Source organism: Molothrus ater, chromosome 19, assembly GCF_012460135.2.
Source record: "Molothrus ater isolate BHLD 08-10-18 breed brown headed cowbird chromosome 19, BPBGC_Mater_1.1, whole genome shotgun sequence".
Taxonomy (NCBI): domain Eukaryota; kingdom Metazoa; phylum Chordata; class Aves; order Passeriformes; family Icteridae; genus Molothrus; species Molothrus ater.
Genome location: NC_050496.2, coordinates 5,251,520 through 5,279,460, shown reverse-complemented (window position 1 = coordinate 5,279,460; position 27,941 = coordinate 5,251,520). Strand labels below are relative to the sequence as shown.

General features: G+C 47.9%; 2 protein-coding genes across 2 annotated transcripts in view; both read left to right on the top strand.

Annotated features, from left to right (window-relative positions):
- Positions 1 to 60: 60 nt before the first annotated feature.
- TSEN54 (tRNA splicing endonuclease subunit 54) lies at positions 61 to 10,255 on the top strand. Its single transcript, XM_054516885.1, has 11 exons — positions 61 to 89; positions 469 to 618; positions 1,703 to 1,766; positions 1,907 to 1,990; positions 3,330 to 3,443; positions 4,415 to 4,467; positions 4,808 to 4,906; positions 5,963 to 6,591; positions 7,056 to 7,116; positions 7,821 to 7,937; positions 9,012 to 10,255. Exons 1-11 carry the CDS (start codon positions 61 to 63, stop codon positions 9,160 to 9,162), a joined length of 1,551 nt encoding a protein of 516 aa, XP_054372860.1. The 3' UTR covers positions 9,163 to 10,255.
- A 1,536-nt stretch (positions 10,256 to 11,791) lies between these two features.
- Positions 11,792 to 27,941, top strand: part of LLGL2 (LLGL scribble cell polarity complex component 2) — a 33,351-nt gene continuing 17,201 nt past the window's right edge. Inside the window, exons 1-5 of the mRNA XM_036394760.2 lie at positions 11,792 to 11,870; positions 18,966 to 19,073; positions 25,215 to 25,312; positions 26,308 to 26,389; positions 27,649 to 27,764. Of these exons, the coding sequence (XP_036250653.1) occupies positions 18,999 to 19,073; positions 25,215 to 25,312; positions 26,308 to 26,389; positions 27,649 to 27,764 (371 nt within the window). The 5' untranslated portion in view covers positions 11,792 to 11,870; positions 18,966 to 18,998. The remainder of the gene's footprint in view (positions 11,871 to 18,965; positions 19,074 to 25,214; positions 25,313 to 26,307; positions 26,390 to 27,648; positions 27,765 to 27,941) is intronic.

The following is a 27,941-nucleotide window of genomic DNA, read 5'->3' as shown; positions in this document are numbered from 1 at the left end:
CCGCCGCTCTTGGCGGCGCTCGTGCCCGGCGGCGGAAGGACGCTGGTCCGGCACGTGCCCATGGAGGCCGGCGGGTCCCGCCGCCTCAGGTGGGGCGGAAGGGGGGAAAGCGGGGAGGGGGCCGGGAAGGTGCTATGGGGAACCGCAGACAACCGCACTACGGGAAGCCGCGGGAGCACTGGGGGAGTCTGCACTGTTGGGGATCCGGGAGGCACCGGCGGAACGCGCGGTACCGGGGAAAAGGAGGCACTGGCGGGAGCCACCGATGAGGGGGCCGAGGAGGTACCGGGGGACCCGCGGTACGGGGCCTGGGGAAGCACCGCGGGAACGCCCGGTACGGGGATCTGGAGGGGCTGCCGAAACACGGGAGGACCGGGAGGCCCCGGGGGCACTGCAGTCCGGGGCTGTCCGGGGTGCTGGGGCTGGCGGCCGCTCTCCCGTCCCTCACCACCCCGCTGTCGCCCGCAGCACGGCGGAGCAGCCGGAGCGCCAGGCCCCGCGGAGCCCCCGCGGGCAGAAGCCTTTCCTCCCCGACGGCTCGGCCGGGCAGGCCGAGAGGCTGCGGCGCTGCGGCGAGGAGCAGTGGCGGCTGCTCTGCGAGGAGCGCCCGGAGCGGCCGTAAGTCCATCCCTGGAGCGGCGCTGGGAAAGGCTTTCCCCGTGGAAGGGGTGATGCCGGCGGGCAGAGCACAGCTCGGGGGTTACGGGTGCGATCCTGTTGGCAGCAGGAGGTGTTGGTCAGCGCAGTAAACCCCCCGCAGTTCACCTGCGCTCAGTGCCCGTGCTGGAGCAGCAGCAGTGCGACACAGCCTGGCTGTCCCTGAAGGAGCACAGGGACATGCTGGCACACCTGTGGCTTCAGAAAGTCCCTCACAGAGCTCTTGGTTTTCACAGGTGCGTGTGTAATCCTGTGGCCTTTGCAGGTAGCAGCTACAGCCTTCTTGGGCATGATCCAAGTTACAGAGTGTCTTGTTGATGCTCGTGTGTGGCCTTGTGAAGATTTGACCAGGTGTCAGTGTCCCTGATTTATTAGTCTTGGTGCTTTCAACAGTGCTGCCAGATTTTGGTGTTTATCACTTGGGAGGCATTCACACCCACCTCTCAACACAAACCTTCTCTGCTTGGCCTGCAGCTATTGATTTTTTCCTGTGAGTCCCTGTGGGTGGGGTACAGTGATTAGAAGATGTCTTGGCAGCAGCTGAGTTCTGTATGATACAGAATCACTGAATGGTTTGGGTTGGAAGGGACCTTAAATATCACCCCATTGGACTCCCTGCCATAGGCAAGGACACCTTCCACTAGACCAGACTGCTCAGAGCCCCATCCAACCTGTCAGTGAATGCTTACAGGGACGTGGCAGCCACAGCCTCTCTGGGCAACCTCAGAGAAGGTTAGTTAACTAACACCTCAGAGGTGTTAGTTCCTCAATATCCACATATCCTGCAATAGGCCCTGCATCTCCAGCAAGCTGCTGTAGCCTGTGGACATGTCTCTGTGGTGCTGACTGAAGACACTTTTAACTTTTTGGTGGTGATAAAGTGGTGCTGCTAGAGCCAGGGGATGATGGCTTTCTGATGCCTTGTAAAAATGCCACCTGGAAACTTCCTGCCTTTGACACCTTCCTGAGCTTGTTTTGTGCTGCTACACCAGGAGCTGATTGTAGGCCACCCTAGCAGTAACAAACGAATCTTTATTCTTCTCAGGGGGAATCTGGTGAAGGCTGAGTGGAAACCAGAACAGGGCATCGTGGAGCTGAAGTCCCCTGCGGTGAGTGCTACAGAGTGTGCTCAGTGCCATCATCTCCTGCTGCCTCACAGATTCCTTAATTTGCTTCTTGCAATGGAAAGGAGCCTGGCTGTCAGCAGGGAAGAGCCAGAACCAATCAGGGATTTGTGCTCCTGTTCCAGGGAAAGTTCTGGCACACCATGGGGTTCTCAGAACGAGGCAAACAATGTCTGCTGCCCGAGGAAGCTCTGTACCTGCTGGAGTGTGTAAGTAGGATGAGAGCACTGGGTCCTCACTGATTGGGGGAGCTATAATAACTGATAAACAGCTGGTTCTCAAAGAATTGTCTCTTTTAGTGTGTTGCTGATGGACCTGTTTGTCACCAGGCTGTGGGGTCTTTCCTTCTACTCTCAAGCAGCCTCTGTGTCACTGACAGAGTGTGTCAGTTGGATCTGTGGCCAGTTCATTCAGCTTAAACAGAGATCTTTGGGGTTGCTGCTTGGGATTTCTTCCCAGTATATATGTATATTATTATACTAATATTATATTATTATATATATAATATATATAGTAATATTATTATAATATTACATATATATTATATGTATATTTCTTCCCAGTATATATGGCAGAAAGAAATTTAAATGTGGCAGACAGAGTAGTGAGACCACGTTGTGTTCAGTGCTCCTCTGCTTGCAGAAATGCTGCTTAGGGCTCAGCTGGATTTCTTTGCTGTAGAAAGGGGGTTTTTTTGGTCTCTCCACCAAAACCTGTTATCAGTAGAATTGGTGCATTGATCTAAAGGGAACTTTTATCCCTCAGCAAAACAAACAGATTGTGAGTGTCTGATGCCATCTCTTAAATCCTAAAGCAAAGGTGGGGCTTTTTTACCCCTGGCATTCTGACAAATAGGTTGTAAACAAATTGATGGCAATAAAGTGGTTTAGTCAGATGCTGAGTACAAAATCCCCCAAAAGCAGAAAAGACCAGGGAGATGCCTCCAGCCTATGTAATGGAAAAGGTGTGATTCCTAGGGTTTTGTTTTCTTTATGAGTAAACACTATTTAAAAAGACAGAAAGGAAGAAAAAGGTGTAGCCTAAAACAGCCTCCTGGAGGTCATTTGCTGTTCCCAGGGGAACTTACCTATGGGATCTCTGGGTCTGTAAAGGAAGTAAATGCTTCTGAGGAGGCACCAATTGATGCCACCTGAAGCTGTTGTTGATTCCTCTGCTCCAGTTCTCAGTTATGCTGGTATAAGTGCTTTTGTTGTTGTGCTGTATCCTGAATCACTCAGATCATCAAAGTTAATTTATCTGTCCAAGCAGTGGTTATTTTATCAGCTGAGCATTTTGCTCCCAGGTGCATCCTCTGAACAGATGCAGGAGCTGGAGCAGGAGCTGAGAGCTGTGGGTGGGAACTTCGTACTTGGCTGATTAAACCAGGGTATGGGGGAACTGGGTATGAGAAAGGGACTGTAAGTAGTCCAGGTGGCATATGGGGAGGGATGGATATCCTGTCAGGGAGAGTGCTGGGACCAGCTGTCAGGAGCAGTGGGAAAGGACGGTGTGAGCTTGTACAGATTTGTTCCTGTGACTCACACCAAGCTTCTGCCCTGCAGGGGCTCTGTCCAGCTCTTTTACAGAGATGTGCCCCTGTCAATCCAGGAAGCCTACGAGACCCTGTTGTGCCAGGAGGCAATGAGCCTGTCACATTACCAGGTGTGTTGGGACCTCTAGCTGTTGGAGGAGGATGAAGGCAGAAAGCCCAGCCTCTGCCACACAAGCTCTTCCAGTGGCTGGAAGCAGGGTAGGCTGATTGGGGAGGGAAGGGAAGTCATTCTCAGTTGTTCCCACTCACCTTCTTCCAGATGTTCAGTTCCTTTTTCCCCACCTTTGCTTTGGGTCCTAACCCTGGCATTTGCTCCTCTGCCAGTGCCACACTGTGTTCACTGTCCTGGTTTAGGGCAATTTTGGGAGAAAAACCTCTAAAGAGGTTTCCTCTAGAAAGCAAATTCATGCAGCCCCTCCCACAACTGGTTTGGGAAAAAAGATTTCCTTGGAGAAAAGCGGAAAAAACTGTTCATTTAACAGGCAAAGCATTCACCAGCACAGAAAAAAAAACCCCAATATTAAACAATAAAACCTCTTGCCCCTCCAAAAGAGATGACAAACTCAGAAAAGTCCCCTTAGTGGGCTGTAGCTCGACTCACTCAGTCTCTTATCAGTCCCTCCGATGCTGGAAATGCCACAGTCCAGGCTCAGCCTGGTGGGCCACAGGTGTGAGCTGCCAGTGCTCTTCTGGTATTCGGTCCAGAGCAGGCTTAAACAGGTCCAAAGAAAATGAAAACCCACAGTCCAGGGAACTTCTCTGCCTCAGCTAGCTAAAAACTAACTAAAAGCAAAGGAGAGCTCTGTCCCACTGTCTGTCTGTCCGCAGACAACACAGTCCAGGAGCAGGAATGTGTAGGAGTGAGTGCAGTGTCTGAAAACAAACTGCACACTTCTTCTCCCCCGCCTTCGCTCTCAAAACCAATCTTAAAGGTGCAAAACTTATTTCTGGGCTAAACAGATAAATGGGGATACAAGCATTATAAAGTCACCCCAGGACATCATTCAGTCATAGTGGAACCGAAGTAAATAGTTTGTGTTTAGAGCTGTCATTTAACCTTCTTGCTTTCCTTTGCTCTAAGGTGTTCAGCCACTTGAAGCAATTGGGTTATATTGTACTGAGATTCGATCCCAGGTAACCAACTTTTCCTTCCCGTGCTGCTTTCTCCTTCCTGAAGACCCTGAGACTCTCTGTACCCACTGCCTGGCCCCAGGGAATGGAACCAGAGAAGAGGACTTTGGCCCTGCATTCCATCTCTTGGGAGGATTTAAGGCTAAGAGTGCCACTCTACCCTTCCTTGCTCCTCCCTCCTGAGGAGGTGATTTGGAACATGAAATGGGGCATAAACTGAGGGCCATCCTGGTCCCATTTGGGCATTTTCCGTGTCTTTGGTTGCTATATTCTGGGGGCTGGGCAGAAGGTAGCTCCTCTACATCACCCTGCTCTCAGCCTCTGTGTTGGTCTCTCCTTCCAGCACTGTCCTGTCTCCCTATGAGAGGCAGCTGAACTTGGAAGGTCACTGCAAGAGCTCTGGGAAGCACCATTGCAAGAGGAGGAGGAGTTCCAGCCCCCGGTAAGGATGTGGCCCAAAGCCTTCTCCCATCCTCTTGAGGCCACGCTTGCTCAGGAGCAGCTGCTTTGCTGCAGTGTCCCCAGGCTCTCCTGCTGGGGGTGACCTTGTATGGCACCTTGCTCTTGGCTGTTCCCAGGCAGTGCAGCACTTTTCCTGAACGCTTTGCAGTGTTCCCTTTTGTCACATGTGTGTGTCATGCCAGGGCTAAGAGGGGCAAATTGCCCCCAAGTGCAAAAGGAGGCCATTGCAAAAGGAACACAGGCACCTCCTCCTACTCTTTTTTAGCAGGAGCACAGCTACCACAGTGCACATCTTCCATTTATGCACCTCCTCAGTCCAATTTACCTGCCAAGATTCAACAGCAGAGAGCAGACTTGTGTCCTAGGGCTTGCACATGTCCAAAACATCCCCACAACCTGACAATGAGCAATTCTCATATTCTGACAGTTCCCAGGAGGTGGCGTCAGCCTTTCAGAAACAGGGAGGATGAGGCTAGAGAGTCTCTGTTGACAGTAAATCAGTGCCTGAGGAGTTTGGAATTGTAGGAACTGAGAGATTAAGCTGCTGGTCTAAGAACTGTCCAATCTCCTCTGGAATCAAAGTCTGAATCTCACACCATGAGAGGTGCTGGCAGGCAGGTTTCTGCCTGGCCTGTGCTGCTTTGGCTGAAGTCCATAGTGTTTGCATGGAGGTGTTTGGGTCAGTGTCTGGGGTGTGGACCTGGCATGGCAGGTTGGGAACATTGTCTATACAAATCAAGGCTGAGATTCTCTTGGGCGTTGAAGTCAAACCTTGTGCAGGACTTCTCAGAAGTTTAATCTGCCTTTGGCATTCACTCTTTAGTTTTGCCTGCTTTTTTCTTTTCTCATTTGTCTCACAAAGAAATTGTTCTGTAGGATTTGCAGACCTATCTGGGGGTTCCTGCCACTTTTGCTGTCCTTCCTTCAGGCTTGGCAGACTGCATTCTTCCTGTTAGCAGGGAGCAGGCAGAATTTAAAGGAAAGCAAGCTCTACCACATGCTCTCCCTGAAATTTTTACTGTATCTTTGTCTTTAGGTTGCATGAGAAGAAACATAAAGTAGATGAGGACCTTCCAGAAGCTGAAGGGACCTCCAGCAAAGATGGAGATGACTATGGAGACTCCATTCCTGTGGATGAAAAGCCCTTGTCAGTGCAGCCAAAGGAATCAGATGATGGCAGTGCAGAGGGGGAGTCAATGCCAGTTCCTCTTGATACAGGACAAAAGGACTCTCTGAGCTTCTCCAGCAGGCAGGCTGGAGACCACAAGGACAACAGCACTGGCACCCATGCACCCCGCTGGGATTTTACCATCATCACCTTTCCCAACATAGCCTCAGACCAGCCATGCACACATCTGCCCTCCCCTGACAGCAGGCTCCTGCCAGAGAACGTGCCAGGCAGGGAGGTGGATGCAGCTTCCTGGTGCACACAGATCAACCAGAAACAGGAGAAGCTGACGCGGAAGGAGAGGAAGCAGCGCGAGAGGGAGAGCAGGTACAAGAGCAGTGTCAATGCCGACCAGGAGGTGAGGTGCTGCTCCAACTGGCAGGAGTACAAAGCCCTCTTGGAGCAGAGGAGGCAGCAGAGGGCTTGGAAGCGACCGTCGCACCTCTGGAACCAAGCTGTCACACCACTGCTGCGGCCAGAAGAAGTGACCTCGCCAGGTAGTGGCTCTGGGAACTTGACAGGGACCATTCTCTCCCCCCCCAGCTGTGAGAAAGAGTGTCTGTTATGCAGCAGCAAAAGGGATGACATGGAGAAGCTGACATCAGTTCTGGGGACAGTAGTTTGAGCAGGAGAATCTTTCTATAGCCCACTCAAGTGCCAGGATAAACAAGGCCTTGGGAGGGCTTCTAATCCATTCCCCATGTCCTGCTGTATTGCAGTCCTTCCTGCTGGGCTGTTAGGCATGTGCAGCCAGGGCCAGCAAGATGCAAAGCAACTGCAGAGTGTCTGGGCTGTGTGCTGGGAGGAGATGAGGAAGTTGAGGTCTTTGAAGTAGCCAGTGGTGACTGTGGAGCTGCCAGCCATTGTCAGAGGAGGAAGGCTCGTGGGTGGTGTGGAGTGCTTGGAGTGCCCTGGGAGGGAAATTGCTGGTCTGATCCTTTCCCGTTCCTTCTCCCTCCAGCTGAGCTCCTCCAGCAGATCAGTGTGCTGCAGCCCTCCCACATCCTGGATGGAGCCTCCTGGTTAGTATCCAGCCAGTCGGCTTGGAGCTGTTGGGGAGCGAGAGTGTCTTGTGACTGTCCCTGCTTGTGAGGTCTGTGAGGTGCTCCCAGCAGCAGTTTGGGAGCTGCTGCATATCCAGGATGCCAAGAGAAGCCAGTGCTGTTCTCCATGACCCCCTAGCATCTCTAGAGAGGGGGTGACATTTCCATGAAGTAGCAGGTCCTGCAGCAACAGAGCCAGGGCTTTCCAGGCCACTTAAAACAGCAGGGTTCCTCTTTTATCCTGCCCTTCCTTCTCTGCCCCTAGCTAGAGGTTTGATTGGGTTTCACCTGTGCCTCATCCCTGGAATGTGCTGCCATCCCTGCTTCAGTGGTTATGAAACCTTGGTTTTGGGACTTTGGGTTCTGCTCCTGCCTCAGAGTCTGTGTGGTGCTTGTGAGCAGTTCCTGCAGTGCTTTGCTCCTGTCTTTGTTAGTGCTGCGTCTTGTGAGGGTGTGGGGTAGATGTGAGCCAGGATCTTGCTCTGGTCTGACCACAGGAAAGCTCTGGAAAGTAATTGATACAGTTGCTGGGTCAGCCCTTTGAGGAGTGAAGCCTTTCAAGGGACCCAAACTAGTCAAAACTAGACCCAAACTAAAGGGAGTTTTTGCTCCCTCTTTTCTCTGCTGTACCCATACCCTGCAGTGTTCTGATCCCATACCTATGTGGGTGTGTTCCCCTGCAGGCTGCAGGAGGACCGAGAGGCCATGAAGATAGACTTCAACGTGTACCAAGCAGACGCTGTGTCCAAGTTTAAGAAGACAAACCCTGGGAAGCCCCATGTCAGGATGTGTGTTCGGAGGTACCCTCGCATCTTGTGCTGTTTCTGAAACTTTGCAGTTGTTGTGGAAACGAAGTCCTAATGATCTGTAAATGACCCAACGTCTTGTGAGCTTTACAGATCATCAGAATGTTTCCCTTGAGGGTGGTCCTGCCCAGGATTTTTTTTCTTTCAGTCCTCATCCTTTGTTGGAGGCTGTGGCCGACAGTTCCCCCCTCTACCCCCTGCCCTTGAATTCAACCCACACTGTTTGGTCATGTGGTTGCTGCTCATGTCTGAGTATCACTGGGAGTCAGGAGAAAGAAGCCACAGCTTTTATGCAATGCTTGTGAAATTCAGGTAGAACCCAGTGCTATGGGAGCTGAATCCTCAGTCAGTGCAGATCACTGTGGAATTCTGCAGACATGAACCTCCCCAGAACTTGCTACAGGCTCTGAGCCATAGGTTCAGTATTTTGATCTTTGTCGAGTGTAATGTTAAAATCACTAAGAACAGAGGGTATGTGTCCCCTTTCTTGCTGGATCCAGAACCTGATACTAGAAGTCTGTAGCTCGGTACAAAGTTCAGTTTCTGCCTTTTCGCATTTTGCTTTATTGAAACTGTCCCTCTGCTCTCTGCAGCTATAGTAGACAGAGCAAGGAAGGTGGTAATGCAGTTTTACCAAGGTATATCATCAGCCAGTAGGATGATCCTTGTTGTCTAAATATTTTCATTGATGAGCAAACAGACTCTGCAGAATTAAAAGGAGGGAAAAGCAGGTCAGATGTTGATCCCAGCAACCTAAAGATCTTCCCAGCACAAAGGCATTAAGATTGCAGTGGATTGACCATGTGCCAGTATCCCTGTGAGCCACATCTGACCGGCACAGCGTGGAGCAGTGTGTAGTTATCCTTGTTTTTGGCAAAGGATTCAACAGCTCCCAGTTCCAGGCATGCTGGGTACTCACTCTCAGGGCTGGCAGGACTGCAGTGGGTGGGGAGAATCCCTACCAGCTCCTCAGGCCAAAGGGAGCTGTTGTGATGGCTGGCCAGCACAGCTTTGCCTCTGTGTTCTTCTAGCTTGGAGAACAAATAGGATGTTTTTTTCTCTCTGTAGCTTTGATGAGCAGATCCCCTCCCTGCGGGCTTTGAAGCAGGTGACGTATCTGAGTGGGGACGTCCCTCTGGTCTTTGCACTGGTGGATCATGGAGAAATCACCTTCTATTCACTGAAGGAGTTCAAGCTGCCCGTTGATGTTTATCACTGAAGTTGCTGTCACTTGCAGAAATGGGATGGGATAAAGGGAAGAGTTTTACTCAAGAGTTGTTTTCCTGATTAATGAAATATTACAGAAAACAGAGCCTGTGATAACTGGAACCTTGGGAAGTTGGCCACTTTATTGGCTGTTACAGACTTCACCCACCCAAATGGCTCAGGCATAATGTGTGATTTACAGCACACGAGTCTGTTTGGCTTCTCTGGGCTGGAGTACACACTGCTTTGTTCTTGAAGCCACTGGCTCTCCAGCTTTCTCACCTCATGGACCACCAGCCTGCCTTTCCTGAGTCATCTTTTGCTGACTGTGGACCATTAGAAAACACTTTGCTGGTCATCCTTTTTTCACATGTAAAGAACACTGTGCTACACCGATGGAATGGTTGGAGTGTCACTGAGGTCAATCAGGGACAGAAAAGCCGATCAGTGCTGGTGGCCTGAGCCTCTGTCATTCAGCTGTGCCAAGGACCATCAGATCAGATTCTGGTCTGGAAAGGGCACAGCCATAAACTCGTTCACCTGGAAGAAAATTTCCAGACACTTGAGAGCAGGAAACTGTGCCTTGAACACAATTTCATCAGCCAGAGGCCACAGAAAGCCCCAGAGCATTGCAGACAGCAGCTTGGCCTCCTGCAGCAGCTGTGCTGAGATGCATTTTGGCCACACAGTGTTAAGCCATGCTAAAACTTGACCACCACTATCAGCACACTGCATCTGGCAGTCTCAGCTGGGCTGAGCTGCAGCCCCTCTCTTTCAGCCCTTTCCCAGCTGTGGATTCTTGTTATTTCTCTTGCACGTGGGAGGTCCCTGAGTAAAGAGAAAACCTACAAATTCCTCATGAGCTTTCCAGTCTGCTCTCCACCAGGATATCTAGGTACCAAATTTGCTTTAGCCTCTATGCCAAAAGTGCCAGGTGCCAGAAGGTCTGCTCAGTGGGTGGAAGTGAGCTAAGCATGGCTGTGTTAGATATCAAAGTTTTCAGAACTGTAATAGCAACTGGTTTAGATGTGTTTTATTTGGTATTTTTTTAGTTCCTTTTGGAGATGTGGAGAAGGCTAAGCAATAAAAAACTCCTTTTCCAACGATTCAAGCTCCTTGGTGTATTTCTTAATTCCCCTAGAAATGTTAAGTTATGCAGAGGGAGACTGTGGAGGCTACTGGGACCCGAGCAGCAGCAGCTGGTGAATGCCTGCTCAAGGTCATACTGTGGCTGTGTAACCCTGGTAACCCTGCTCCTACGCCGGCTGTTCCCGGGGAGGGCAGCGTGACTCAGAGCCTGGAGGTGTCCCTACATCCGCGTGCAGTTCCTGTCGGCACACGACACCTCTTCCTCGTTCATCTTCCTCCTGCGTGGTCAGAGGTATCGTAGCCCAGGGTGCCGGGGCTCTGCTGCCAGCGCCGGCTCCTGTTTCACACACACGCCCCACTTATCAGATGCTGGAAGTCGGCGCGGCTCTCCTGAGGTGAGGGGTCTGGCGGCTCCTCCCACGCTCCCTCCCCTTCCTCTTCCTCCTTCCAGCAGGGCTTTGGCTCCGATAGTTTCGCTAAAGCCGGGGTTGGCAGCCCCAGCTGCCCTCAGCATTCTCCCAGACTGTTTTACAGATTAAAGGCAGTGGAAAGGGAGTTTCTAAGAACAGGCACAGCCAGGAGAATTCCAGCCTGACCCACAAGGCTCATGTTTGTCCTGGAATTAGGTCAAACTCACTCCTGTTGATTTCAATCAGTCTCATCTCTTTATGCCGAGGTGAAATTGTATCGATGAACTCTACAAGAGCCACCCAGTGAGTTTCACTGGGGCAGAGACTCCCTGATTCAGCACAAGACAATTACAATTTAATAACCACTGCAGGGAGGATTGAGAAACTGTGGCTGCCTTGCTCAGCACTGTAACATCTGATGGTGCCTTTACCCACCCCAGAACAGGGGCATGATCCAGACTGATACCACTGCTCCACTTTGGCCTGTGATGCAGAACGACTGAGCATTGCAAGATGAGAGAACTGAATGTTTAGTTGAAAAACATGACTTTTGGAAAATGGGTGAAATACTGTTACTGGACTCTTGTCAGAGGGAATTTCAAGCTTTTGATGGATGCAGAGTGGGCAGACCTTCACCCGCCATTGCCCTTTACATAAATACAGCATCCTTGTCCATCTGCTGTTCCCTGCAGCAGGACAGGGGATGGCTGCTGCGGGACTGTGCGGTGGGACTTTGTATTCTCTCTCCAGCGAAGGCTTCGACTTTTTGCAAAGTCTGCCAATTTTCACAGGCAAGGCTGTGAAAGCTGGGAGCTCCCTGGCGGGGCTGGAGCCGGGAGGAAGGGCCCTGAAGTCCGGTCCCGGCTTTCCCCGCCGCCCTTTCCTGGGCCGCCTTTCCCGGCCTTTTCCCGGTGCCGGGTGCCCGCGCTCCCGAACCGTGCGGTGCCGCTCTCTGATTGGCTACAGCGAGCACGTTGCTGAATTATTCATGAGCGCGCTTGCTGAAAGGGAGGCGGAGCCGCGGTCCGGCCTTATTTGCATGCGAGGCCACGCCCATGCGTGCGGTTTGGATAGCGTGGCCCCGCCTACTGGCCGGTCCCGCCCCGGCCCCGCCCGCCGCGCCCCGCCCAGAGGTGCCCGCGGAGCGAGGCCGCCGCGCAGCTGAGGGGGAGCGGGCGCGGAGCGGAGCGCGGCCGGGGCGGCCCGGCCCCAGCCCCCGCAGGTGAGCGCCGCTCGCTTGGGCCGCGCGGGGAGGCGGGAGGGGCTCCCGGGAGGGGAGCCGGCGGGGGGTCCGGCCGGCACGGCCCCGGCAGAGCTCGCCGGGGCGGCCCCCCCATGCCCGCCCGTGCTGGGCTGCGCGGCGGGGCCGGCAGGTGCTCGCCGGTGCCCCCGCCCTCGAGTGGGTTCCCTTCGCCGGTGCCCGGGCTCTCCGCGCTGCCTGCGCCGGCCGTGTCGGGGCTGCCCACACGTGAAGCCCCGGCGCACCCGGGGACTCCGGCAGTGTCTCCCCTGGAACTTGCAGCCGCGGCGCTGAGGGCTGGTGGGGTTTTGTTTGCTGCTGTGTCCGCTCCCGGGCTCGCTGCGCTGTGTCGGTCCCGGCCGGAGCGCGCAGCCCCTCGGGTACCGCGCGGCCGCTCCGCATCCCGGGATTCCCTGGGGTGGTGGCGGCAGTGGCCGCTCCGGGACTTCCTGCCGGGCCCTCCAGCGGGTCCGGGCCGGGGCCGCTCCCGGGGGCTGCGGGAGCCGCTCCCGCCCGGTGCTGCGGTCGGAGATGCCCCTGCCCGCAGCCCGGCCCGCAAGTCTCCAGTGCTGCCGCTGGCTCCAAGCAGCGGGTCTTGGAGAAGATAAGAGCAAGAACTGCAGTGACTCTGACTCCCTCGGGATATTCTGTTAGCATTTTCTCTCTTTATTTTTTTTTTCCTATGCCTGTATTAAATGCATCTTGTCACTATTGGTGGTTTTTCTTTCCCCTCCCCAAAGCTGCGAGAACTTGCTGAATGAAGGAGCACGTTACTTCCAGCAGGCAGCAAACAGGTGTAATAAACCGGTGAAGGAAGTTGTTCAGCCTTTGTCTCAGGTTGCCCTTCATTGTCCCGTGGGAACAGGCTCTTGCTGGTATCTCCCCTCCTGGAGCTGAGGCTTAACCTTGGTGTTGGAGAAAGCTTTGCCTGTTTGTGTTTAGTTTTGTTGATGGTGTAGTGCAGTTGACTCAGGCTCCCGGGTCTGTGTTTCTGCAGGCAATGGCACAAAGCCGTGTGTTGGTGTGGGGATAGTGACAGGACAGGAGGACAGCTCCACTGACATGGTAGAAGTAAGAGTTGTCCATTGTCATGTCTTACTTGATGGGGAATGCTGCTCTTTGTAGTCATCTGAGAGCACTTCAATCAACTGGAATATCTGGCTTTACCAAGTCCCAGCTGAAGCTGTGTGCCCAGAGCAGCTGCCTGGTGATCTGAGCTTTGAATCGGGAAGCTGGTGCTTCTGGCAAGTGGGATGCAAAGTGCTGGTACGTCCCAAGGCTCCTCCATGAGTCCTGGCACGTTCCTTGTAGGAATAGACTGGCCCGTGGAGGAGATGAGGATGATCCGTGCCAGTAGTGAGCAGTCCCTAATCCTGCTCAGTGCTGCTTGTAGCCTGTCAAGGGGCTCTTTATAGTTCGTGGTATTGGAGAGGGAGACAAGTTCTCAAACGACTTCATAGGATGGTGCTGAGGAACGTCTTTTATTTGGTTTTGAACAAATTACATCTGCTATAACAGCTGACCGAAGAAAAGTACTGGAGGAGTTAAACCAGTTGAGAGCCCTTTATCTTCCAGTGGCCTTCTGGTATGGTAACATAATTGTTCCTGGGAATTGCTTATGGAAGAGGTGTGTCTTTTCTTGGCTGACACAGAAGCTTGAGAAATGTCAAAGAGCAAGGGAAGTTTTAAACATATGTCTTGAAGTTAATACACGGCAGTAAGAGAATGTGATACTCTCAGTACCCTCATCTTTCTTTAAAATACCAAAGGAGACACTGGTTTGGTTTCTGTGCAGAAATTGTGTGAAAACTCCAGTTCTTATATAAACATTTCTCATAGCTGGATCTCTTTGTGTTGCTTTATGAAGCAAATGCTTTTGTGGTTTGTTGCATCGACCCACTGTTTGTAAAGTGCTGCTCCAAAGTTACAAGCCACTTTTCTGTTTGATTCACGCTCCTTAGCAAAGCCTACAAAAGGTTTTGCATCACGAGCAATAATGTTGTACAGTGTAAAGACTTTGTTCTGCTGTAGTATTTTGAAACTTTGTGTTGTCATGCCCCCGTGACAAGGAGAACACAATAGGAGTCCTAATGACACACAAGGTTTGCACAATTCCCAAATTCATTGCAGGTGGGCGGTTCCTGGTAACTCCAAGTACAAGGCTGTTGGCAGTACACGAACTCGCCTGAGTTGTGTGATTAGTTCTCGATTCTTTTCAAAGAGTTCTCGGAGAATCGATGTCAGATACTTTGTTCAATATTGTTTGTGTTTTAGGAGGGCAGCCACCTGCACATAGTGTTGCCACAGTCTGTTCAGTTGTTCATTTCACTGTCTGTCTCTCCAGGTTCACTGAAATAAATCCTTTTTAGAGGATCTTTTGGTTTTCCTCTCTGACCACTGTATGCAAGGTGCACATGAACACTCTGCTGTTTATGAAACTGCAAGTGGTGGGGGGTAGCAGTGGCTCAGCAGTTGTGTAAGAGAGATCTCTGCATGGTCTCATTAAAGTGAGAATAATGTTAGAGCATCTTCCTTCTCCTGGGAAAAGGAGGTGTTGTCTTACTCTTCTCTGTGTACTGCAACTGCTCCTTCCCTTGCTTTAGCTGTTCTGCTTGGCTTGTGCTTTCTTTTTGAGTATCTGCCTTGACAGTGTGTCACAGCCAAGCAGGGTGGTAGAGATGAACAGTTAAAGAATAGCTCAGGCTCGTTTCATTGATTTCAAGCTAAAATTGTTCTTAAACTTGTCCTTTCACGGTGAGTCATGGCACCTGTAATCGATAAATGTGATAAATCTGGTGTTTAAGTGATACTTTGCTCAGTTCTGTTGGTGTGAGATCACTGGTGCTAAGGAAGAGCTTTTTGCTGTGCAGCTGAGCCAGCCTCTGTTGTCTTGCTGCTGTGTTGGTAACAGCAACAAGGCAAAAACTCCTGGGTGAGGAGAGAACCTGGTTCAGACAAGGCCATGGGAGTGACTGTTTGTTACAGCAGCACCAACTGCCTGGAGTTCAAACAAAGCTGTCCGATAAGGCCTCTTTTATTTTAGCAGGGTTGATAAAGTGTTATCAGCTGCATAGGTAGATGTTCTCCCTTTAAGGACTTGTAAGCAGGAAGGAGTGCTGAGGAAGGAATGAGAAGGAAACCGAAATCAAGGCAGGATTTAAGAGTTCTTGAGATACTTGCTGGCATTTTGAAAAGAAAGCTGTTGGACTGTATCCCATTGAAAACCTGTTCAAGCTGAGTAAAGGTTGCCAAAGAAGCACACAGATGGTACCTTGCAACTCTGCTATGCGAGCAAAACAAACTCATTATGGGTATGTTTTTGTTGTGGGGTTCACTTGAGACTGCATCCACACTTAAAACTGTCTACGTAATAAAAACTTCTGACCTGGGCTTCCTCTTCTTGCAAGACTGGATTAACTTGTGTGATTGGGACTTACAACATTTTGGCTGGAAATTCCACTCTCATGAGAGGACATAAGGAAAAATTGCAACCAATTTCTGCACAGGGTAGTTCCCTGCCAGCCTATGCCAAGCTGATGTAGAAAATGATGGAGAGTATCTCAGCAAGCTGTGCACGGGCACCAAGATGCATTGCTGTGTGCAGAAGCAAGGAAGCCAAAGGAAAACGTGGAGCTCTGGACTGGTTACACTCAGCAGTGAGGAACAATTAATGCTGCTCCTGGGAAGGAGCTTTTGTCCTTCTGTTGAATGTGGGTTCGCATGAGTGGAGCTGAGCAAGGAGGACAGAGTGAAATCTGGTTGTGATGTTAAACTGCTCCTTAGCGTCTGATTGGAAACAGGATTGTCTTGCCACTCATGCTTTCATTGCCTTTCCATATGAATAGTGAGGAGATTTTGCTTTGTGTCTGGATCTAATCCAATGGGGTGAAAAAGGGGACTTTACTGTATTTAGCTGAGCATTCAGGTAAGGAAGCAGCAGGAGTTTGATGTTCAGGGCACTCTGACCTCTGCTGTCAGGTGTCCATGTCCTGAGTACCAGCAAGACTTGGGTTGGCTCAGCCTTGGGCTATTGTTGCCTCTAAACAGCTGCTGGGAGTGCATCTTAAAAGAAGAGAATGTTGCACATAGTTTCTGGTAAAAGACTTGTCTTTGAAAGCCTAAAGAATTGTTTCCCTGGAAAATGAGAACATTAGATACATGCAGACCTGGCATAGCTTCAGAGGCTACTGGAGAATTCCTCTCTGGCTACTGGTAGCCACAACTGTTACCAGATGGTTGTAAATGCTGACTGGCAGACAACTGCAGAGCACATGGGGCTGGAGTTTTATGTAAGACTCCAAAGGTGTGTGGGAGAGAAACTAAACTGCTAAAATGTAAATGTGCATCTGGAAGATAAGATTATACAGATTGTGGAATCTATTTCTAGAATTGGAAGAGATACTTGCTTATTGTACTAAAACCAAAATTCTTCTCTTTGATAAGTGTCTTGTAAACTTGTGATGATAACTCTTGGACAACCTGTGCTGCAGTGGATGCTATTCCTTCTTTGCCTTTGTTCAAAACTGTTTGTCCTCTCATCCTCTCCCATACTGTGACACTCAAAGGTTCTTTGGTCAGAAAGAAACTGATATGAGTCTATGAGAGGTGACTTTTGTAGCTTGCCTTCTCTGATCCTCTCAGCCCTTCAGGGTGATGGTTCTTCAAGTGAGTTACTGCTCAGTTCAGAACTACTACACTTCTTAGCCTGTTGAACAAGTTATTGTGGGCTGGAGTGTGAATGGTGGAGCTCTTGCATAAGCAGGCTCAAACAGCATGCTTCAGGATGCCATTAATATTTTAGGATAAAACATTCTAGCAAGTTTTAAAATGTAAAGTTGTGTCTCTCTCAAAACAAGCCCCCTGTTCTTTGCTCCTAACACTGAGTTTGTCTCTGCTGGCATAGCTGAGGTCTTTTGTTCTAAAGTGGGGAGGGTAATTAGTAGAGTTTCTCTGTGGTTTTGCCTCGTTTAACAGGTCCAGGATATTGATTGACAGTGGGAAAGGGTGCGTCTCCTTGGCACTTTCCTTTCCTTGTCTGGCTCAGGGCAAGTTGTGTGTTATACATGGGCATGATGTGCTGTCCTTTCATTGCACAGCACCTTGTCACTGCTCTGTAACTTTTGCTAACTTAAAGTGAATGCAGCTTTGTGAAAATATGTCCCTCTCTCAGGCATATCTAGTAAAAGAAGTCTTAAAATCTGACACTATTTTTGAAAATTCAGTTGAGGTGCTAAATCATTGTAGAAAGATTTACTTTCCAAGTAAAGTACACTTTTATTCTTCCTCTCTTTTCTGTGGTCCTCATATGTTTCTGTGCACATTCTTCACCCCTGCATGTGCTGGTGGCCCACCAACACAGACAGCTGTAGCTGCCCTACTCAGAGCCAGTTTTTCTGTGGTAGTTGGTGCTGCCAGTTATTCTAGGTGACTGGAATGTCAGGTAGGTGACATATTCCAGTCATGTAGATCCTAGTAATATTTCAGAAGAAGTGACTTGGGTGATTGATCCTTGTGTGATCCTCTGGTCCTCTGAACCAGGGATGCATTGCAGGCCTTTGGTGAGCTCAGGGCAGTGCTGCACAGGTGGCTGGAGATGTTGGAGTGAGTGCAGGAAAGGTAAAAGGGCAGTAGTGCAACAAAGAGGTACAAGTTCAAGCTCAGGGAGTTTCTAAGGGAGTTCTCAAAATATGCCTGTGGAGCATCCTGTTTATCACACCATTTCCTTCTTTTGGACCTTCACAGCTGGTGCAAGGCCTTGCTAGGAACTCTTTGAAAAACAGCTCAAGCTCTTCAGGAGTGGCTGCTTTAGGTCATTATCCAAAGGCAATTGTTGCTGGCAGGAGCACAGAAGCAGCCACCCTGTTTCCAGCTGTGCTGTTCCTATCTCTACAGGTGTGAAAGCTTGTCCCCTCAGTCACTCACCTCCAGCCTCACTGTTTGAAGGGTTCAAACCCCTCTGTTCACATACCAGTTCCTTAGGTGCTCCTGATCCCTCTCTTTCTCATGCAGTGTTGGCCCCCTGCTCCCCACCTTGCTGTAGTGTGTATGAACCTCTTCTGACCATGTATGATATCCATTCTGACCCTTCATTGCACCTCAGAAGTTCTGGCCTCCACTGCACACATGTGTCATGTACAGAGTAGCTGGCAAATTGCTCCCTGTCCAGCAAATTAAAATAAAATACTGAGTGCAGTGTCTGTAAACTGCAGCTTGTGAGAGATGGCCAGGGCAGGCAGGAGCACTAACACCAGGGTAAGCTGTCAGCATGTGAATTCAAGCCTTTGCTCTTGGATTGGCAAGGTTTACTTGTCACTTAGTCCCTGTGCAGAGGGGAGATGCGACAGCCTCCTGAGCTGTAGAGAGCAGGAAGCTGGAGCCTGGTATTCCCCGTGTGATTGCTGGCTGGCCAGTCAGGTCTGATTTGTCCTGCTTGGATCCTCCTGTGAGAGGCCAGGCACTAGGACACTGCTTTGTGCTTCAGCTGCACAGTGAATTGCAGGTGTGAAATTCCCTTCCCTACCCCCACCTCGTGCAGGGAGTTCGGCTTGATATTTTACAAAAGCAAGTTAATAATTAATGCAGCTCCCCTGCAGGCAGCACAGCGCCCTTTCTGCTGTGCCCGTGGACAGACCTGAAAATGGGATTCTTTCTCTCTTTGGCTCAATAGCTGGAGGGTTACCTGGGGTGAAAACTGATGCTAGTCAATAATGCCTGAGCCTGGGAGTTGGCCTTTAGGTTGGGTTTGTCTGAATGTTTATGCAAATGCTGCAGTTTTGCCTTTTCTTTGGATAAGGTCAACTCAAGGGATTGCAAAATGGCCAAGTGCAAAATCCTTTTTAGAATCCTCTTGTTTTATCTGTACTAGTTTGCTTAATCAATGTGAAAATAGAATTGTGAAGTGCTGCAGCAGAGAGCCGTGCTAGACTGGTATCAGGTTTTAGTCACTCGATAGTGATGTTGTCTCAGTCTGCTCTGGCTGATTTGTTACCTGCTATACCAAAATAAATAACCTACTTCTGCCTGCTTTCTGCTCAGGCTGCTTTTGTTTATATGGGCTCTTCTTTTCTATTTTGTTAGGATTTTTGTTGCCAAGATACTACAGCGAGGAAGATGAGAAGGTTCTTAAGACCCGGACACGATCCAGTGCGAGAGAGGCTCAAGCGCGACCTTTTCCAGTTCAACAAGGTACGGGGCTTTCCTCAGGCTGCAGGGCAAATCTGTCCTGAGCCACTGCATCCTGGAAAAGGAGGGAGAAACCACTTGAGTGTGGGTGGAAAAGTTAAATATAGGAGCGGTGCTGGTTTGTTCTCTTTTTAGTTATGCCTTTTTCTCCCCCAATGTGCCTGAGTAGTTTCCTTTAAGGTCCTGGGCATGTTCTCAATTTTCTCTCCTTTTTTAAGAGGAAGGATATTGTGATGCTGTTGAGTGGCACTTGCTGAAAGAAGAGGTTTTCACAGCAACTTTTCTATCCTCTGAGTGGTCTGTCACTTGTCCTGCTATGTGCTGGGACTGTTTCTGTTATAGGTAGTCCTTGTTAGGAAAATAAACATTTTTCTAAAGATACACACGAGCCACAGCTTGTGGTGCAGCTGAAGCCAGAGTTCTTTGTCCCTGATTATCCTTTGGATTTACAAGTGTACCCCTGCTTTTAAATGTGCATTTAAAAGGCTGGGATATCACCTAGGCAGCACAATGGCCATTAATAATCAATTTACTATTATCTTAGTCTGAATCTGTTTCTAGATTTTTTCCTTCCCTCTGTGAAGAAGAAAGTACAATGGCTGTGCTATCTGTCCAACACTTTTTCTTTTGAGCTCTGGCCAGGAGCATAATGCTTTTATCTTTGAAAATGCCTAGTATTAAATCATGGCTAGGCTAATGGCTACTTACACTTTCTTTGGGGAGCAGAAATATATTTGTAGGTTTTGTGTTTCCAAGGTTTAAATGGAATTTTGCTGAAAAGTGTAATGGATAAATGAAATCAGCCTAGGAAGTAACCTCCTTGATTCATTGTAATTGTACTGTAGATGGATACTTGAAGTGGAACTGTGGATATTTGAGATAAATGATTTAATGTAATTGGTACTAAGCACACCAATTCCGTGCATACCTCCCTGCCATTGGGGAGACAAGGGAACTCAAGAGTGCTTCGGGTCTGTTTTCTGCCTGCTACCATCAGGAAATCCTAGTGCAGATGCAGTAGAAAAATCAGTGAATGCAGACCAGGTTTGAGTTGTTTGCATCTGGCTAAATGCAATGTCAGCTTCAGAAAAGATGTCCCAGGGATGGGTCAGAGTTGCTTATAAGCATTTAAAATTGTATATACCTTGGAAAAACTCTGTTATTTTAGGGATGGCTCTTCCTTGTATATGCCTTTCTCTTATGAGAATGTTTGGCTAAGCTTTACCTGCCAGAGACAAACTAATTTGGATAATGCAAAACAGGGTTGAAAGAGGTAGCTTTTGCAGCAGAGGGAAACTTTCAAATATATTAGAAGCTGACATCAGCATTTGTGACTCCATTTGATTCAGTCCTGAAGGTAAATGTGACATCTTGTTTCCAGGGAGACAACTACTTTGGACACTTCCTAATGTTTACTCTCATTAACAGCTTGGTAATTAAAGGCCTTGTAAAATTCATTTGCACCTTTTAGCCACAGTAACTTGTTCTTTTCTAATAAGAATCAGAAGGGAATGAACATTATACCAGAATCTTTTACGCTCTACTTTTTTCTTGCATAAAAGTGAGGGGATTTTTTTTCCCAAGTCTTGTGTCTCCCATTCCAGTATTTCTAGAGATAATGGGTCATTTGAAAGCTTCTACCCTTTGATCCAATAAACATCTACTCACAGCCAGGTAGACTGAGAAAATCTGGGAAAGTCAGACCTTAATTCTGAGCTGTTGAAGGTTGTGGCTTCAAGGAGCCAAGAATCATAGTGCTTTGTGTGCCAAGGCTGTCCTGGTCTAATGTGCTATTAGAGCAAGCACATTAGTGCTGGTAAGCAGGTTTTTAAACACTTGTTATTTGAGGTCTTTGAAAGACTTCTGGTTAAGAACCTGCTTGGGAAATATTTTGTGGGCCTTTAAAGTTGCTGATCAGAGAAATTGCACAGTGGATTTGCACCTCTTCAGTGTGTGATGCAGGCCATGACTAAAGGCAAAGGTCTGCACCTTAAAGTGCTGGGGATTCCTGCCCTCATTTTACACTGAAGTTGAACATAAATGCATAAATGCATGGTGCCTCACAGATTTAGTGTTAGTGTAGTGGAATGTATTTGACCACGCTGACCTAGAATGGACTTCAATTTAGAAAGTCTGTTTAATTGGTGGTGGATTTTTGTTTGTTTACTCTGTCAGGTATAAATAGGTTGTGATCTTCTTACTGCTTCTCTCTTGCATTTCTGTTTTGCATAAGGGGTGGTCCAGATGGTTTTAAAGGATTGATTGATGACTGGACTAGCACTTCAAACTGTCTTCAAAGTTGTGTTTGTTTCAAAAAACATCTTCCTAAATTCTGCTAGTCACTTAGCTTTGCATATCTGTTTCTCTGTATGAGTAAGAACTTCCCATACTTGTGTGTACCTGTTGCAAGAATCTGTTTTTAGCTCAATGGATAGAATGAAGGATAAGGTATGTGGACTTGGCAGTCTACTTCTTTGAGTTTATCCTGCTTTTGGAAGTAGTATTTGGATGCCTTTGGCTCAGTCCAAGCCCTGCAGAAGAAACATGTTCAGGCTGGCATTGTCAGACTAGATGATGGGTAACACACAGGTGAACCATCCTGTCTTACAGCTGAATGTTACCCAACTGGGAGCATTGCATTTAATTTATGGCTTCATGGTTTTTCCCCTGTTTTCAGCCTTCCTGCCCCTTTGCTGATGGGTGTGATGGAGACCTTACCTGAAATCTGAATTAGTGTCTAAGCAAAGTGGAGTTAGCACATGCAGGCTTCATTGTTTCTTCAAAAGCTGAATTAACAAAGGGACAGGGCTTGTATTGCCTGTGGTTGGGTTTGTCTCTGCTCTGTCATAAAACAATCTGAGAGGAGAAGCAGAGACAAGTGAAAGGAGGAAGACAGAGCTGAATTTCATCGGCACAGCTTTAGTGTGGGCTGGGAACAACTGTTCAGTTTGGCCACATTTTTCCTGCAGTAAATACGACTGACACGAAGCATTTCTGTCAGTGCTGCTGACACCAGGCTTGCTTGAGTCTGACAAATCTGTAGAGGACAAGAAAAAGCTCCTACCTTTCCCCATAGAAACAAAGGCCCTTTTGAGAAGGAGGGCACATCGTGGGCACTCCGGTTTCTTATTTCAGCTCTGCTGAAAGGCTCCATTGTAACCTCTGCTGCCTCCTGCCCCCCTCTCTCCCCCTTGCTGCGTTTACCTGCTGGGCAGGTGAAAGGATTGGCTGATGAAAGCTGTCGAGGGGAGGGAGGGCAGCCCAAAGCTGCCTTGATGTGATTTAACAACTGGGTGCAAATAAGTACAAGGAAGAGATCTGGGTAATCAGGACAGTGAATGTGAATGCCTGACTCTGGTGGTGTCAAATGCAGCCCAAAAGCCACCCTGAAGCCTTTACTGCCCAGCTGTGGAAACAAATGACATAAGGGAGAGTTATCTTTGTTGCATCTTATGGGCATCTTGGTTGAAGATTCAGAGCTACCAGAAACCTTTAGTACATTTACTGCTCTCCATGAGCAGTTGTGTAGCACACTGTGGCTGTTACTGATATTTGTCTTTTGCAAATTTGTCTGTGGAATGGGAGGTGCTTAAAATTTTTGGTTGAATGAAAACCTGGAGGAGAAAAAATCACCCTCCTGTTATTATTACTGAATCATACACACTTGGTTGTGCAGTTCATAGGTCTCATACTTGAAAATTAAAGCTTTTATTGACTTGTCTAATGTGTTTACAAATTAACACATCAAACCCAGGATCTAATTAGGCCAGTATTAAGGCTGGTGTTGACAGCTTCCTAACAGGCAGTGCAGTATTGTATAAGTCATGGTTTTCTGAGAGTTGTGGCTAAAGCTTTATCTTTTGGGCTGAATGAAATCTTAGAATAATCACAGTTTCTAATTGATGTGTCACTGAAAATTGCACCTGGTTGTGCTGATATCATGACAGTGCAGTGACTGTGAACAAGTTGAAACTAAAACTATGTGGGGGAGTTACACTTGTGTCTCCCTAACACGTTCCTCACTTTGTTTTGGGTGAGAGTGGAGTGGTGTTTATTGCCTGTGCTACACCTGATTCATTTAAATGTCTGATTTATTGTTAAGATAACGTTACCTTGGATCTTCTTCCCAGAATTTTGCACCATAGCTTTATACTCCCACAACTTTGACAATTAGGAAGCTTTTCTGTGTTGCCTCAGTAGCTATCACAGTGCAGAGAAATTCCTCTTTGCCTGTGCTGGGTTAGGAAACTGCCCTGTTTCAATTCTGAGTCCATTGAAAAATTCCTAATTTCATAAAGCCTTCTCTAGGAAGTTTTATATATGTAGCTATGCAAAGGTTGGTTAGCAGTAGCATCAAGGGTGACAGTAAAAAGATTGACTTCTCAAGATTTGTTTTTAATAATGCAAACCTAACACTTAAATCATCTTCTTAGAATATAAAGATCTAAGGCTGGACACTAAGTTATCAAAAAAGGAAGTAAACTCAGTGGTCTTGGGGGTTGTAGTACTAATCTTGGCTTACTACCTATGAAAGGTAAAAAAATTACTATCACTCTTTTGCCCAGCCTAATGAGTTGGCAAGCAGAAAATTGGGAAATGCTCCAATATTTTCAGTTTCATCTTCTAAAGAGGCTCATCTTCCCTTAAGAGAACCTCAGGCTGGGATACCCAGTATTTTAGAGGAGGGAGGTCTTTTCTTGCAGCTTAGGAATTGTGATCAAACGGGTAAAGCCAAAGTGAACTGGCAGACTCTGGAGTCAGCTGGATCCTCCTATGCTGTGTCTTTGAGCAGGACATTAAAGTGCTCTGCAGCAGCTGGGGCACCTCGGGCTATGGCCTGACCACGGAAATGAAACCAGCTCCATTTGATTCTCGTGCAGGGGATTAAGTTGGGAAATCACTGTGCAGGAAATAAAGTCCAGGTGTTACTTTTAGGCTGAATAAAGCATAAAACTTAAGTGATGTGGTAGCTTTGCTTCAGACATGATGGAAATGAGGGTGGGAGTGAGGTGTAAGTGCTGCAGATGGAGCATTCTCAGTTTTTTTTCTTTGTCCTTTTTTTTTTTTTTTCAGTAGTGAGTGTAATGAGTTCCTATTCTGTAGCTGGCCAGCTTGCCTTAGAAGAAGGTATTTTCCAGAAGTTGGGCCTTTAAGGATCAATGTTTTCCAGGAAGCATCCCTCTTAATCTTCCCTATTAATCTGTGGGCACACCAGTTCTCTTTACCTGTGTGTTGGTGCATACTGATTTTGCCTAAACCAGGATAAGAGCTGTGCATTAGCACTTCTGAAAACCTCAGTGAGCTGTTTTCTAAGCAGCTTGGTGGCATCCTGTAAATATGGCAGGATATTATTCCCTGGTGTGTAAATGCATCAGTGTGGTGTGTACAGATGCTCCAAATCTCCCTCCTGGAGCAGTTGTAAGTTGTACTTCAGGGAAGCCACCAAGGCCAAGCCACACTGCTCCCCATGACAGTGACATTTTTAGTCCCAAATGGCTTTGAATTACTCTGAGGTGGCCTAGCAGGCATTAAATTCCAGTGTTCCCGTGTTCCCTCTGGAAAATGGATATGGATTACATTAGTTTTCCTGGATGCTCATAGGAAACCTGTTTAGTTTCCTTGATGAGCACTGATGTTCACTCATAGCTCTGCATTGCTTTGCACTATTTCTTCATGTCAGTCACCAAAAAGAGGTCAGGAAGGCTGACCTCTGTGGAATTTGGCAGATAAAGCTGGTCTTACAGTGCACAGTATTTGTGTCAGACTTTGAAATTGTGCTGAGCAGTTGGTTTACAGAAGTGCAGCTGATGTGGAGTGATGGAGTGTGCTGTATTGACTGACTAAGCTGTGCTTATGCAGAGTTATTTATAATCTTAACATCAAGAGCTGCTCAGGCTACTGTTTTAAGAATATTTCTCTTTCATTTCTGTTACACTTCTGGATATCCTGGCTGTGGAGCCAGGGATTCTTGGCACACATTCATCATTAGGCTGTTGTTCAGCAAATCAAAAAGGTTCTAACACCTTTCAGCAGAAGAAGCTGCCATTAAGTGCTGTTTTTCAGACTGCCACGCGATGTTGAATTTCTGCCCAACAATGCCCATGAAACAAGCTGCTGATTATAATTTTTCCTTCTCTCCCCCAGACTGTGGAACATGGATTTCCCCACCAGCCCAGTGCTCTGGGCTACAGCCCATTTCTCCGTCTCATGGCCATTGGGACACGATCAGGAGCCATCAAATTGTATCCTTTGAACACCTTGGGTGAGAGTTCTCTAACCTCAACAGAATTAGTGCAGCTTTGAAGACACTTCAAAAGTTAGATTAAATATGAATTTGCAAGCAAGGGTTGTTGGAACACTGAAACAGTTTGCCAGGGTTTGGAGTGATTTTGGTCTGATCAGCGTGGCGTTATCTTTCCAAGAGCTGAGCTACAGCTCCAACAGGGGCTGAGCTGATGCAGATATTAAACAAGACTCTGCTCTTGCTATGCAGAAGGTCAGACTAGATCTGGCCTAAGTTTAGCAATCCTTCACATTGTAAATTCCAGGGTTGTTTAAATATTTGGGGCAGGGTTCCTTTTTCTTTTTTTTTTTTTCTTAAAGCAATTCTATTTCAAAGGTTAAAGCTGAAGTCAGAAATGCTTTCTACTTCCTGAGTTTTTGACCATCCAGGAATTAAAGACCTAAACATTGAAGATGGTAATTTATTTTTTGTAGCTAATGACATCCAGTCTGATTTTTTGTGTGAGATAATTCTCATGGCAGAGACCAGTTAGATGAGCTGTAAAACAGGCATGTCACCCAGCCCAGAAAGGAAAAGTTGGTGCTGTCTCTGCCAGCTTAATCATTCATTGCTGGTGTTGTTTGTGCTCAGGGGCTGGACTCCACATGCAGGCAGTTGCCATCTGTCTCCTGGTTACAAATTAGTTAAGCAGGATTGTAGTGTCTGGGAAACCACTGAACATCCCTGAGAAAAAACAGGGTCCAGGCACCTCTTCTGCATATACTGAAGGAAGAAGTGAACTTCCCTGTTCTCCACAGTGAGCACAGCCTGCAAATTTTACAAGCATGTAAAATGAAAAGTAGATTTGCATTGATTTTTTGCAGGCCAGCTCACCAACAGTAAAACATGGTTTCAAACTAATCTCTTTTTGTCTTGCTTGCTAGCAAGCTTCTTATCAATTAATTGTAGCTGTGGGTCACCTTAAATACTGTAGATCCTCAACAAACTCATCAGATATGGTGCTCCTGGGGTGGAGTTCATGGGTTTACATGAAGAAAACAACACTGTAATGCAGATTCACTTTATACCTGATCAGGTAAGTGCATTTTCAGTATCTCTGTGACTTATGTAGCTCTCTCCTAAACAGGTGTTGATTTTATTCCAGAGATCTGGGCTCCTATTACCAAGTATTATCAAATGCTGCTTGGTTTGGAATGTTTATCCCAGTGTATTTTGTGCTCTCAGCAATGCTTGTTGCTGTGGAGATGCTCAGTAAAACTAGAAGAGAAGCTTTAAACTAAAGAGTAGCTTTATTGTTCATAACTGTTACTCATTTATCTCCAGTAACATCCTGGGAATGGTAATAAGGCCAGGATAGTTCAGGCAATCTGCTGCAGAAGCAAGAACTTCCTTTTCCTTTTGCAGCCCTTATTTTTTTCAGTAGGACTGAGTAGTCTTTCCTCTGCACAACAGACAGAACAGGAGCTGCTGCTGAGCTGATTTAATTATTTTCAGGAGCTCAAAACAGCACTGCTAACCTCATTTGCTGCTAAGTTTGTTGCCTTTGTGTTTGGGGGTATTGACTCTTGCTCCTGGGGATTGCTGAACAGTTATTGCCACGCTCTAAAAATAGGAAAGCAGAATTTTCCAAATGTCTGGTGGCTGTCTAACCACTTTCCCTTGACTGTCCAGACTGCTGTCTTAGTTGCAGACTTTGTTCCCTGATGCCCCCAGTGTAGCACAAGTGGCCTCTTTATGAGAGGGATTTAATTCTTGAGGCGGTTTTGGGTGTCTGTTTGCTTAACTAATGGTATAAACTGAAACTCCCATGGGGAGTGTTGCACCAGGTGTGGCTGCAGCAGGTAAAATGCTTCAATTTGAACATCCAGCCAGCAGGGCTGGGCTCATAAAAGGATTCTGACACAACCCTCAGAATGAGGTTGGACATGAAGAATGTGAGGACTGTGGTGTAGCAGAGTATATCAGCCCCACCCAAAGCTGGGGTGTGTTCAGCAAACCTGTGCTGAGCCAGGAGGAGGTGAGATACAGCCTGCAGCTGCATGGCTGGGCTTTACAGCACAGGCTGATTTTCTTCAGGAGCCTAAATCCTTGTCATCCCCCTCAGTGATAACCTGTGCCTTTATAACAGGGTTTTTAGCCTCTAGGCTAGTTCTTATCTTCCTCCACCCCCCAAATCCCATTGCTGCAGTGCTTGTCCACTGCCATAAAAAACTGAAGCAGCTCCCCAGTCCTCTTTTAGCAGGGAATTATGAACAGCAGCAAATCTACTGCTAAATTTACTGTGTTATATTTAATACTGGCATTCTGAAAAAAGCAAGTTGTGTGATTTTGCAGTGCCAGCTGGTGACACTGCTGGATGATAACAGCTTGCACCTCTGGAGCCTGAAGCAGCACGGAGGAACATCCGAGCTGCGGGAGGAGCATCGCTTCACCCTCAAAGGGCCACCTGGGTAAGGCACAGCAGGGGCTTGCAGCTGGTCTGGGGATAGGCAAGCCAGAAAATTCTGCTGTTGTTTAAGCTAGAGCCTGTCCAGTTCTTACAGCCTGCCACCCCTCTGAATCCATTGAAAGGGCATCCATGGAAACCAGCCAAGAGCTGGCTGGGGCATGAGAGACCAGCTTTTAAA